Here is a 13,645-nt window from a genome sequence, read left to right on the forward strand (position 1 = left end):
CACACCCCTCCCTGAACTCTCGGGGGGAACATGCCAAGATCAACTTAAGAAAAGTGTGTACCAGGCCCCTGGGGTGCCTAGAAGGAGGTGCCCCGTTCCTGCCACCTGGGAACACCCAGGCCAGATGTGGTAGACAGTGACAGGCACCCCACAGATTCCCAGGCACTGGGCTGGGCTCTGTCTGAGGGCGTCGCAGAGATGGCGGACAGGGAAGGGGGTCTGGGCTGGTCAGGAAGGCCCCCATGCTTACACATATGGCTCATCTTTGAAGGGGTCTCTTCCTCAGGGTCTTCCTTCACCCTAGGAGCCCTGGGCCCCTGACCACCGGCCCTTGCACATACACCTCCACCACATACACACACGCACACACACAAGTACACACTGCCTGGCCTCTCACTTCCTCCCTGGAGTCCAGCTGACTGCCTAGGCCCTCTCCTCCCCCATCCAGAAAAGTCTGTCAACCCCAGAGATGGCTTCAGTCTGGGGCGTGAGGGCGTGGGTGGGGCAGGGTGAAGAGCCATTCTCAAGCTGCTCCCACGGATAGGGAAGGGGAGGGAGTGAGTTGATTACAGGAGGGGCTCTCCTCCCAGCTTGAGAACTGGGGGAGGCCAGCCTTGGGCCAGCTGTTGGGCTGGGCACTGAGAAGTCTCCCCGGGAGGGCAGGGGCAGGGGAGCAAGGAGATGGAGTTACCCAACACTCACCACCCAAGCAGTGCAGCCTCAATGTACACACACGCGGACTAAAGCCCACACAGGGTCCAGGCCAAAGATGGGTGGGATCAGAACCATGCTCCACCTCCTACACCGCGATGGGCCTGCGGGTCCCGCAATGGAGGGGGAGTGAACGATGCAGACCAAGACAGGGAGAGCTCTGTACAGTGTCGAGTGTAGAGGGGTTTAGTCCTGGGGCTGGGGGTAAACCCCGACTCGAGAAAAAGCCCATAAATACCCTTTAACCCTCTCTGTTCTCTGGGAATGTGTGCCAGGGGCCCCCAAGGCCAAGATAGGGGCTCCAGAGCTCTGATGAGGGGAGAAACTAGTCAATCAGATCTTTGAGAAGTCCCCTTTGCAGGCCCTGTCCCGGGTTCTGGGAAAGTGAGGCCCTGCCGGCAGTTAGTTCAGTCAAGGACTCTGAGCCTGCCACGCTGCTGGGAAGGGGAGAATGAGCCCTGAGATGGCAAATGTGGAAAAGCAAGGGGCAGAGAGGTTGATGGGGCGAGCGCTGCTCCAGGCGCCCTCACGCCCTCCCACACCTCCAGCAGGTGAAGACTGACGAGCGCGTCCTGCAAACAGAGCAGGGGCTGCTGTTCCGCAGGCTCAACCGCCTGGATGCGGGCACCTACACCTGCATGACGCTGGAGCACGGCTTCTCCCAGGTGGTGGTCCGCCTGGCTCTGGAGGTGATCGTGCCTGCACAGCTCGACATTCTGTTCCCCCGGGAGCCGAGGCCAGAGGAGCCCACAGCCCGAGGCGGCCCCGCCTCCCCCTACTCCAAGGCCTGGTATAAGGACATCATGCAGCTCATCGGCTTCGCCAACCTGCCCCGGGTGGATGAGTACTGTGAGCGAGTGTGGTGCCCCTCCCGCAGCCGCAGCCGCAGCAAACAGGCCAAGGGCAAGAGCTGGGTGGGGCTGGAGCTGGGCAAGAAGGTGAAGAGCCGGGTGCAGGCCGAGCGCAATCGGACACCCCGGGAGGTATGAGGCTACACAGAGGAGGGGGGAGGAGGGGCTGGTCAGGATGGGCCGAGTGGCCAGCAGCTGCCCCCAGCATCTCCCACCCACCCAGCTAGGGCAGAGGGGGCTAACGTGCCTGATGGCCTCTTGGAGAGAGAATCTCTGTCCCCAGGCCCCTACCAGGCCACCCGCAGGATAGGCTGGGGCCTGATGGAGGGCCCTGTATCCCAGGCCTGTTCCTTGTCCCTCTCTGGGCTCTCAGTCCCAGGCGGGAGTCAACACCCTCTGGCTGCTGGCAACCCCGGTGGGTCTGCTATTTGTTCTTGAGCAAGGCTCCCACAGCACATTTCCGCTTGTGCCCAGAGGCGAGAGGGTCGGGTGGTTCTTACCCAGCCTGCAGAACAATGGCCATTCTGAGTGACCCTTAGAGTGGGTGTGTGGGTGCAGCTGAGGTGGTGTCTGGGCAGGGGGACCTCAGGCAGACGAGGAGGGTGGAAGTCGCCCCTCCAGCTAGCACTGGCTAAGAAGACCTACCCTGACTGAGGTGGGGAGGGAAAGTAGAGGCGCTGGGAAGGTGGAACAGAAAGAACCCCCTCCCACTTTGTGCCCTGATGTCTTGGTGGTTGCCTGCCACCGCCCACCCCCTCTTCTCCGTCTCAAAATCACAGAAGCACAGACTGCTAGAGCTCCCTGAACCTCCCAGCCTAACTTCTCTGCCCCTGGTCCCGTTGCTGCCAGGCATGTTTCCTGGGATGCCCACCCCCTCCTGATGGGATTGCCTCTCCCCACCATCAGGGTCTCCATGTTGACGAGCAGGGAGAGGGTGAATTCTAGGAGAAGCTGTCCCTCATCTTTGTGGACTAGGCGATAGGGAGAGGGGAGGTGGGGTATTTCGAGGAGTGGGCTGTCTTTCCCAGGGCAACGCAAGCTTGCGCACAGCCTGGGAGGGTGGGGACGTGGCAGCTGTGTGAGCAAGCTGTGTGGTGAGGACAGAAGGCAGCGCTCTGCATAGGGGGCCACAGAGGGCTGAGGCGGGGCAAGGTCAGGAGACCCTAGGACTGGCTACAGGACCCAGGAACAGGAATTCTCAAGGCCCCAAGAAGGCATCAATCAGCCCAGCAGCCAGAGGGTTTCCCGCCCTGGGATCTTTGGTTTCTGCTAAATAAGGGTTTGTCATGGGTGGTTCATTTATGAAGCCTATATTTTTCTTTTAAGGGAGAAAATCGCAGGGGGAAGCTGCTAAGGCCTGCTGGTTCTTGGGGGGTGCTGCCGGCTCAGGTGGCCAGGACACGTTCTGTCTGGGTGTGTGGGGAGGTGTTTTTGCCATCAGCAGTAATGTGTTTCGTGGGCTGGGGAGCATGGAGGAGGAGGAGGGCTAAATGAAAAGTTGTTCCCAGCCTGCATATGAGCAAGTCAGTGACGCACAGAATGGACAGGAGGGGGACAAGAGCCTCAGGTTCAAGATTCCCTCCATTAAAACACAAGATGAAGGAAGGGGGAAAAAAAAAAAAACAGATAAAAAGACAGGGCTTCCTGCCCCGCTGAACTCAAACCCAGACTGTGTCTGCCTTGGATTGCATCTGAGCCCCACATCCACTCCTCACCTCCCGGTTCCTGCCACCTCAGGGATCTGAAACAGGCCCCTTCCCCTCTTCGTGTGGAAAGTGAGCCAGATGTGTCCTGAGGCTAACCTGACAGCACTCTGGGAAGCCTGCAGCCAGGGGCAGCTGTGGCTGGGATGTCAGCAGGTAAAAGCCGAGGAGGAGCACCGTGGGGAGGGGGCTGGAGAAGAGGGGAAGGGAAGACAGCGGCTACGGAAGAGCCCCAGGCATGGAAGTCAGAGCTGCCGAGAGCTCTGCCCCTGTATGCCAGGTGTTTTCAGTGGCAACTAGGCTGGGTCCCCTGGGGAAGTTACTCCGGGAAATGGAGGGAAGAGTTTAAAATCCTGACCAGGAACACCTGGACTTGGAAAATATGGACAGCTTCTACCGATCTCCACCACCCCCCTCATCCCCATGGTACCTTGTGTTATTCACTCCTGGAAATGCCTCTATGTGTGAATTCTATTTTTGTATTCTTCTGTTGGGATGGGCCTCATGGTTTCTCTGTCTTCAAAGCACACTTCTCATAATTACCATTGTTCTTTATATCGTCACTGCCCCTGAGCGCTGGTGAGGAGAGTGCAGGGGTTTTCCACACAATCTACAGGGAAAGGGATGAAGCTAATATTTATATCACGTAATTATATCATTATTGTGTCTGTGTATTTCTGTACTAAATTGACTGATGCCATTCATGTGAGTTGTAAACGAGGAGCCTTTCCTGTCCATTTCAGAAGGGCAAAAACACCCTGGGTGGTTTTTTCTAAAAGGCAAGGAGATGGGTATCAGAGGAAGGAAGAAGTCAGAGGGCTTTGCCTATGAAGCTGAGATTGCTTATTAAATTAGGAAAATCCCATCCCATGGGCTTCTGAGACTTCTTGGAACTTCAGGAAGATGTTGAGCCAGGAAAAAAAAATTGCTGGCAAAGGGCAGCTGGCACGTAGGCAGCCTGCTCCTTTTTCACAATAACACTTGACTTTGTGACAGCAACATTTGGCCTGGCGCCTGTCTTCAGCAGCCACATACCAACGTATATTAAGGCCACTGTGCTCTTGCTGGCGGCCGGGGTGGGGGGTGGGGGGCAGGCTGTGCTGTGGGAGCTGCAGCTTTGGGAGAGGAGGGGGACCTCCTGAGTCTGACCTACTGTGCAGGCTTCAGGAGGCACCTATCCCCCAGCCCCACTGCCCCCCCCCGACATCATGCCCCTGCCCCAACAGCAGACTCCACTGGTGCCAGAGGGAGGTAGGAAAAGGCAGGGTTGCTTTAGAAATGGGGAGGACATCACCCCAAGTCCCCACAGAGCCCAGGCTCTTGCTTGGATGGGCCTTTCAACCCATGCTATGGACTAGTAGGCTTAACAGTCATCAGTCATTAGTCCCATCTTGCAACCCCAGCCCTGGAGCAGGACCCCTGCTTTTGCCCCCTGGCCTGTGCACAAGCACCCAGGCCTCACATAAAACCCTCTTGCCCTTCCCCAGGCCGCCACCACCATCTGAGAAGCCTCATCAGAGCACCGTGTGGACTGCTGGGCTGGGTGGTTGTGTGAATAGGGAGGGAGCCCCCCTCTCCCCTGGGATGCGTGGTGTCTCTGCTCCGACATCACCACCATTCATTCCCTGAAGACCCCCTGGGCTTGGACTCAACCCCCCACCCCACCACCCCCTATCTGGAGCCCTATTTCCTGCTGCAGGGATTTTACTCTATCTTCTGCTCCCAGATTTTTCCTGTCTTACACGTCCCCTGGTCTTTGGGCCTGTTTCATGATTTCTCAAGCAGGTCTAGAGCTGGAAAGGGGCTCCAAGAAAGGGGTTAGTCAAATGACGTCCAAAATGGTGTCCTTTGAACAACTGTCTCATGAGATCCTTGCCAACAGTCAGATAAGCACATGATTTCTGTCCCCTTAGCCCCGCAGAGCTGTGCACTGCCAGCTTGCTTCCCTGTGAAGCTCCTGAGGACCCCGCGATGGTTCCTCGTTAACATGCATGCCTACTCTGCGCCGTATGATCTTCCAAAGCATGTGGTCCTCTAGCCCCCACCCCTGCCTTTTTTTCCCCATGGAGCAGCTGCCATTTCATGTCTCTAATGTTTTGAAGAGCATATTTTGGGGGAAATGCTGGTTAGATTAATTCCCTCCCTTTACATGTGAGATTAATTAATTAATCTCTGCCTTCTAAGCCTGTAAGCTCTGGAGGCGCTGACTTCCCAGATGGAATAGACGCATCTGGGTTTCCCGTGGCCAGTGCCACAGCAGGACCTGACACCCCATGGCCGCCAAGCCGCCGGTCTGCTGTTCCTGGGACCTGGACTCTGGCCTGCCTCTGGCTCCTGTCCCGTCACACCCAGCCTGCCTCCCCAGCCCACTTCCTGCTCCTCTTGTGTCTGCCATGGTCCTCTGCGTAGGGTTAGGGTTCACTCCAAGCTTGTGGCTGTCCTGTAGTCCACAAGACTAGCTTCTAAGCAAGGGTAAGGGGCAGAGTGGGAGCAGGATGAGGGAGGAAGACAGCCCTTTTCACTTTCTCAAATGGCTTCTTTGCTAAGCTGGGGTCAGGTCTCAGACACCCCTAAAATCCCCCGACTGCAGAAGCGAGCAGGCAGCAGGTCAGGAGGCAGGGCTGACTCCTGCCAGGTTTTCCTCTCTGTGGGCTGGCAAGGACCCGGGATGCAGCTGGAGTGAGGTGGGTCTCACAGGGCTCTGCAGTCCAGCAAACTGAGGTGGCTCCCAGCAGCCACATCTCCTTACAAGTAGCAGACAGCTGCTCAGGAATAGACCAGTTCTCACCCCAGTTAAGGATCTACCCCAACCTCACTCAAGTCCCAGCCTGAAAGGGCTCTGGCAAGGAGAAAGTACAACATGCAGCAAGATCAAATCCCTGGGGGATATCTGAGATTACAAAATTGGCCCTGGTGTGCAGAGAGAATGAATGGGTGGGACTAGGTTTGGATATAATACCTGATAAGGAGCTCAAGGATTGTTAGGCCTCCACCCTGGCTTCTCTTCCGGACTCACCCACCCTCCTGGTGCACAGGAGATGAAGAAAGTGGCCCCGTGCCCACTTCCCACTGCTCAGCCCCAGCCAGTCTTTGTGTGGGTACCACTCCTGGCCCCCCCTTCCTTAGAGGCCGTGTCCTAATGGAGCCTTTCACTTTTCCCGCTGGATTTTCATTAAGGAAACTTCTGGTTCCTCAATGTAGCCTATTTAAAAAAAAAATTCATTTTCCACTGAGGATGGGAAATGCTGCAGTCTCCAGGGAGGCCTCGCAAAGGATGCCCACCCTCATGCTCACGCTAGGCCTCCAGCAGTCAACTAGTAGCTTGTACTCAGGAACTCTGCTATGAGGACGGCTCAGGAGGCCAGTCTTAATTCCTGTCCCCTACAGAGGAAGATGACTGGAGTGCACCTAACCCATCCCAAGGGCATATTTCACTGCCAAGAACATCCCACTGGGCAGAGAAGGAAGACCAGGGCAAGGGGACAGCTGCAGGCAGGAGAGGATTCCAAAGTGAATCAAGGGGCCCAGAGCAGAGTCCAAGTGTCTGCCATCAAATGGAGGAGACAGTATTAGAGACTTAAAGCCCAGATTTCCCAGTTTGGGAGACAACAGGGGCTCCGTTCTCCCAGATAAAGGTATGGAAGAATGATGTGGCAGACCAGCAGCTTGCTTTATGGGCATGACCTCATCTGTTCACTCTGCCTGGCCCGCAGCTGATAAGAATCTGGTGCTGTTTCCTGTAGTCCAAGGGTCTCAGACAATGGTGTGAACGGCTGGCCCTACTGGAAAGGACATTGTTCAGGGAAGAAAAAACAACACGTTAGCACAAAGCCAGAGCAGGATCTGCCTAAACGTAAGGGCCTGTTTACAAATCTACCATTTCCAAGTAGGGGGACACAATGGGGAATTGTTTCTGGTGAGGCTAGAGTCCCCTCCAGAATGCTCCTGGGGGCTGGGGATGGCTTTGATGGCCCAGACAGGTCTCAGATGCTCTGTGAGGGACGGACACTGATGGCGCACACGCCTTCCTGTTTATCAGAGGTGCACTTCAGGGCAGGCTCCAGGAATGAGCTTACACCCAAGACCAGAGGGAGGAGCTCCTGGGCTTCACTCCCTCTACTGAGGCCTCATACTCAGGGATGTCAGGGGGCTGGAGGTGGTTTGCCAGAGGAAAGTGAGATTATTTTCTGAAAAACATCAACTCTTTGGTTTATGGCCTGCAATTGCCATTCTTCGTTTTGGAAAAAATGTACCAGGCACGAGATCCTCGCAAATAGCCACCCCCTCTGCAATGGGGCTCCCTGGCTTGGTCTGTAAGGGAGCCTTCTCACATCTGGGACCCTGTGATGCTAAAACTCACCTCCAGGGAGTCTGGGAGCACACAGGGGGCTGATGCTATGTCCCTGGGATCAGGGCCAATGGGGGTGCTGTTTCTCATAACAACCTCCTGCTCTGTCCACAGGAAGTCAGAGCCTTTGAACCACGGACCAAAGACCCTGATGTCAGAGTGTGTGTGTGTGTGTGTGTGTGTGTGTGTGTGTGAGTGTGTGTGTACGCAGCAGGAGGGGAGGGCAGAAGAGGAAAAGAACCATATTACTCAATCCCCTTGGAATTGGGAGATCCCATTTTTAGGGGTAAGAGGAGGGCAGCTGCGGTTAGGAAGATCACTTTGGGTCTCGAGAGATCTGGAAGGCAGTCCTATCTAAGGACCTGACCTATGATGCTAAGTGTCATTAGTAACTTAGAATTACTGCCACGGCTATACTAATCTCTGAATATAATGGGCACAGCTCATGAATAAACTTGAATGGATGTGTTCAGGACACCTGAATAGCATTAAGTCCTGTGCAATCCTAAAATAGAAGGAAGCTTCCCTAAGCCTTTCTCAACCTTCCATGTGTAAAGGGTTAGACTCTTCTTCCTCAACGTGCTCACAGTGCCCTCTGGTGTTTGACAGTAAAACCACAGGCTTATAAATGCAGGATTTGAGCACATCCAATAATCCGGGTGACATCAAACTGACTCTGAATGTGGGGTCCCAAGCCAGACACCATGAGGGGGAGAAAGGTTAATAAGATAGACAGGTCCCTTCCTATCAGGGACTTCCAAGCTAGAGGGAGAGACAATTATGGGACCAGATGGAGAACAGCACAGGCTATCAAAGGGGCACAAGCAGAGCTCAGAGGGAGCGCCTAGGCATGGAGAAGCGGCTCTTACACTGGATTCGCCAGGCTAACGATAGAGGTTATGGCTCTCTAGGCTCTAAGCCCCGAGCTCAGGGCCCATTACACCAGGGTAGCCATGGCAGAGTGCCCATGAAGGACCCTAGGCGCCCAGCTCAGTGGGGGCCATCCTGAGTAAAGAAGAGCCAGCGGACGTTTTACGCAGTTGCCAGAAGGGTCAGTGGGGGCCGTCCTGAGTAAAGAAGAGCCAGCGGACGTTTTAAGGCAATTGCCAGAAGGGAAAAGGATAGATATGTCAGCAAAGCAAGTGGATGCAGGAAACGATGCAGAGAAGGCTTTTGCTGGCGTCCTGTGAGGCACAAGCGTCTGGGCTGAGCATTGGCCGTGGGATGGAGAGGAAGGCAAAGGTGTAAAAAATTCAAATTGACAAGAAAGAGGGTGGTTGAGCAGAAAAGGAAACATAAGGAGATTCTGAAGTTTCTGGCCCTCGTTCATGGTTCCCACAAAGCCAAGAATTAAGAGCAAGGGGAGCAGGTGCCCGGGGAAATTTTATCTGACGTCTATTCCTATTCTCCCCAAGTGAACTATTTGTTCTAGGTCCTAAGTTATAAAACAGTAATTCTCACAGAGACACTATTTATGGAAACAAGCGTTTAAAATATTCAAGACGAGGGACTTCCCTGGTGGTCCAGTGGTTAAGAATCCCCCCACCAATGCAGGGGATGTGGGTATAATCCCCTGTCCAGGGGGACCCCACACGCTGTGGGACAACTAAGCCGATATGCCACAGCTACTGCGCCTCGAGCGCCGAGAGGCCGTGCTCCACAACAGGAGAAGCCGCCACAGCCAGAAGGCCGTGCACCCCGACAACAGGGTGGCCCCTGCTCGCCTCAGCTAGAGATAGCCTCTAGGCCATAACAAAGACCCAGCCCAGCCCGAAACAGATGAATAATGCAGGTGGGTCTGGGCTATCTTGTAGGGCTAAAAAGTAAAGAAGTGCTCAAAACAGAACAAAACCAAAAGGGAACACAATAATGGCAGTATGTGAAAGGGACACAGGAGTCCCAGTGGCCAAAGCCAGAACCACCTGGATAAGTAAAACCAAGAGAATAAGTAGAACTGGATTATCACCCAAAGGATTATCTATGTATCCATGAGTCCACACTGATATAAATGGTTGAGTCAATAAGTAAGTGGGAGAGGACAGGTAAATCTCCCAAGCAGAAAGAATCCAAACAATATATGTAGCTACTCAGTCCTTAAAGAGGGAAGGGACATAAATCCCCACTCATTAATTGTGGGCTGCACAGAGTGGCTTCTTTCCAAAATGTACAGTGTATGAAGGGGGAAAAGGGAGTAACCTCTCTCTTTCTGGAAAAACTCAACAAACACTAAGTTGGCCAGCTGACCAAGATGAACATCAAGAAGGCTAAGTTATGCCTATCATACATAGCTTCAATTTGATGGGATAAGAATGGCACCTTACCTGTGTGGTCTTCCTCCCTCAAACCCACGAGTGTGTGTGTGTGCCCCAGTCGCTCAGTTGTGTCCGACTCTTTGAAACCCTTTGGACTGTAGCCTGCCAGACTCCTCTGTCCATGGGATTTTTCTGTCAAGAATACTGTAGCGGGTTGCCACTTCCTACTCCGGGGGATCGTCCTAGTCCAGGGGTAGAACCCACATACTCTGCGTCTCCTGCATTGCAGGCAGATTCTTTACCGCTGAGCCATCGGGGAAGCCCTAATCATAAGGAAAACATCAGACAAATCCAAATTGAGCGGCCCTCAACAAAACACCTGGCCACACTCCTCAGAACCATCAAGGCCATCAAAGACCAGGAGCATCCGACAAACTGTTAGAGCCAAGAGGAGCCTAAGGACTCAGGATAACTCAATGCAATGTGGTATCCTGGATGGGTGGCTAGAATAGAAAAAAGACATTAGGTAAAAACTAAGGAAATCTGAATAAAATATGAGCTTTATTTGGTTAATAGATCATGATGGTGTGATCACTCATCTAGAGTCAGACATCCTGGAATGTGAAGTCAAGTGGGCCTTAGAAAGCATCACTACAAACAAAGCTAGTGGAGATGATGGAATTCCAGTTGAGCTGTTTCAAATTCTGAAAGATGATGCTGTGAAAGTGCTGCACTCAATATGCCAGCAAATTTGGAAAACTCAGCAGTTGCCACAGGACTGGAAAAGGTCAGTTTTCATTCCAATCCAAAAGAAAGGCAATGCCAAAGAATGCTCAAACTACCGCACAATTGCACTCATCTCACATGCTAGTAAAGTAATGCTGAATATTCTCCAAGCCAGGCTTCAGCAATATGTGAACCGTGAACTTCCTGATGTTCAAGCTGGTTTTAGAAAAGGCAGAGGAACCAGAGATCAACATCCGCTGGATCATGGAAAAAGCAAGAAAGTTTCAGAAAAACATCTATTTCTGCTTTATTGACCATGCCAAAGCCTTACTATGTGGATCACAATAAACTGTGGAAAATTCTGGGAGAGATGGGAATACCAGCCACCTGACCTGCCTCTTGAGAAATCTATATGCAGGTCCGGAAGCAACAGTTCGAGCTGGACATGGAACAACAGACTGGTTCCAAATAGGAAAAGGAGTACGTCAAGGCTGTATATCATCACCCTGCTTATTTAACTTATATGCAGAGTACGTCATGAGAAACGCTGGACTGGAAGAAGCACAAGCTGGAACCAAGACTACCAGGAGAAATATCAATAACCTCAGATATGCAGATGACCCCACCCTTATGGCAGAAAGTGAAGAGGAACTAAAAAGCCTCTTGATGAAAGTGAAAGAGGAGAGGGGAAAAGTTGGCTTAAAGCTCAACATTCAGAAAACAAAGATCATGGCATCTGGTCCCATCACTTCATGGGAAATAGATGGGGAAACAGTGGAAACAGTGTCAGACTTTATTTTTTGGGGCTCCAAAATCACTGCAGATGGTGATTGCAGCCATGAAATTAAAAGACACTTACTCCTTGGAAGAAAAGTTATGGCCAACCTAGATAGCATATTCAAAAGCTGAGACATCACTTTGCCGACTAAGGTCTGTCTAGTCAAGACTCTGGTTTTTCCAGTAGCCATGTATGGATGTGAGAGTTGGACTGTGAAGAAGGCTGAGTGCAGAAGAATTGATGCTTTTGAAGTGTGGTGTTGGAGTAGACTCTTGAGAGTCTCTTGGACTGCAAGGAGATCCAACCAGTCCATTCTGAAGGAGATCAGCCCTGGGTGTTCTTTGGAAGGAATGATGCTAAAGCTGAAACTCCAGTACTTTGGCCACCTCATGGGAAGAGTTGACTCATTGGCAAAGACTCTGATGCTGGGAGGGATTGGGGGCAGGAGGAGAAGGGGACGACAGAGGATGAGATGGCTGGATGGCATCACTGACTCAATGGACGTGAATCTGAGTGAACTCCGGGAGTTGGTGATGGACAGAGAGGCCTGGCGTGCTGCGATTCATGGGGTCGCAAAGAGTCAGACACGACTGAGCGACTGAACTGAACTGAATGTATCAGTATTGGTTCATTAATTGTCACAAATGTACCGTATTGCTGCAAGACATTAATGGGGGAAACTGGGCTTGGGGTATGTGGGGACTCTGCAGTATCTTCACAACATTTCTTTAAATCTTTGAAAACTATCCCAAGTTAAAAGTTTAAGGAAAAAGCCAAGTTATTTGAGACTGGCTGATTAGGCCCAGATGAAGAGGACATGTCAAAGTTGGACTCTCTAGCCCACAAAAATGGGGCTAGCTATTAACATCAACGAAGAGTAAGGGTATACACACTATGATAAAGTTAATAAGGGTGTGTGCACACATGTGCATGGTTCTGATAGGCAACAACTGCACACAGAAATCGGGCAACTGAATGTCTGGGTGACAAAACACACCCCACCTCCCCACTCCCACTGTGAGCTCCACCTGCCACCCACTGCAGCAGCAGTTTAGAGGGTGCTGATAGAGGGCCATTATTTTCAGTTACAGTGGTATTTCTCACCCTTGAGTAGTATAGAAATGGACTCTTGTTTTTAAAGGAAAAGATATTACCCCAGATGTCTGAGAATATGCCTGGTGACCCCAAATATATAAGCTCTGTGAGAAACTAATGTCTTAATTTTGGAAGTAGCTTTCAGTTGTGAATTATTGCTGCAAGAGTTGAATCTTTAGGATAGGTAAAATACTGTTTAAAATATAACTTGAAACCTCTCTTGTCACTTGCAGAGCACTGACAAAGTGTCCTCGGATGTCCAGATTAGGAAGCACAGCACTGAGTCCCCTAATTTGCAGAAGAGAAAATGAAAAAAGGCAAAGTCATGCGGGAGCTGTGAGAAGGCCCAATGAGCAGCAAGTGCAGAAGGAGCAGGCTCTAGGACGCAGGTCTTCCAGAAAAGAAGTGCAGAGCCATCTGATGTTCAGCCTACGAGGAAAACTGTAATTGCAGGCAATTGATCATGTGGAATATATGGGAAGAATTAGCTATGGGTAAATAGTATGCGAAGAGTTGACTCACTGGAAAAGACCCTGATGCTGGGAGGGACTGGGGGCAGGAGAAGGGGATGACAGAGGACGAGATGGCTGGATGGCATCACTGACTCAGTGCACATGAATTTGGGTGAACTCCGAGAGTTGGTGATGGAGAGAGGCCTGGAGTGCTGCGATGCATGTGGTCACAAAGAGTCAGACACGACTGAGTGACTGAACTGAACTCAGTGAAATAGCAAAAAAAAAAAAAAAAAAATATATATATATATATATATATATATATATGTTTAAAGGAAAAAAAATGTACAGGAGAGGAAAAATAAACATAGTATACCACTTGACTCAGTAGTAAACAGCAATTACATAGCCACAGTAATGTAAATACTGAAGGTTAATTTAACAGAAATTGTGAAGTAATTATAAAAGACGGAGGGAATGAAAATGGGAAGGTTTTAAAGGTGCTAGGTCTTTATGGAACATATAGGAAGTAAAAATTGTCTTACGATTAATATATTAAGAAATGGCTAAAAAAGTGGAAAGTAGTTGTCTTTAGGGAATACTACTGGGGGTAGGGTAGGATGAGTCCAGAAAGTAATTTTCACTATAGTCCCTTTAGTATGTTTTGACTTTTTAAAAGTATTTACTTTGTCCCCAACTGCCCCTTCGGGATTCCAAGTGAATCTGGTC

General features: G+C 51.4%; 1 protein-coding gene across 10 annotated transcripts in view; it reads left to right on the forward strand.

Annotated features, from left to right (window-relative positions):
• The window catches only part of SEMA3G (semaphorin 3G), a 20,065-nt gene extending 7,084 nt beyond the window's left edge, over positions 1-12,981 (forward strand). Inside the window, exons 16-17 of one of the 10 annotated variants that reach the window (XR_011250975.1) lie at positions 1,260-1,941; positions 2,800-3,923. Coding sequence is in view for 6 of the 10 variants with exons in the window: in XM_069562237.1 (XP_069418338.1) it covers positions 1,260-1,694; positions 12,698-12,775 (513 nt within the window). In the remaining 4 variants the exon portion in view is untranslated. Of the gene's footprint in view, positions 1-1,259; positions 3,924-12,697 lie in introns of those variants that run through there. The other 9 variants (XR_011250976.1, XR_011250977.1, XR_011250978.1 and 6 more) reach the window with 9 other exon arrangements.
• The last annotated feature ends 664 nt before the right edge of the window (positions 12,982-13,645 follow it).

This window comes from Ovis canadensis, chromosome 19 (assembly GCF_042477335.2).
Source record: "Ovis canadensis isolate MfBH-ARS-UI-01 breed Bighorn chromosome 19, ARS-UI_OviCan_v2, whole genome shotgun sequence".
NCBI lineage: Eukaryota > Metazoa > Chordata > Mammalia > Artiodactyla > Bovidae > Ovis > Ovis canadensis.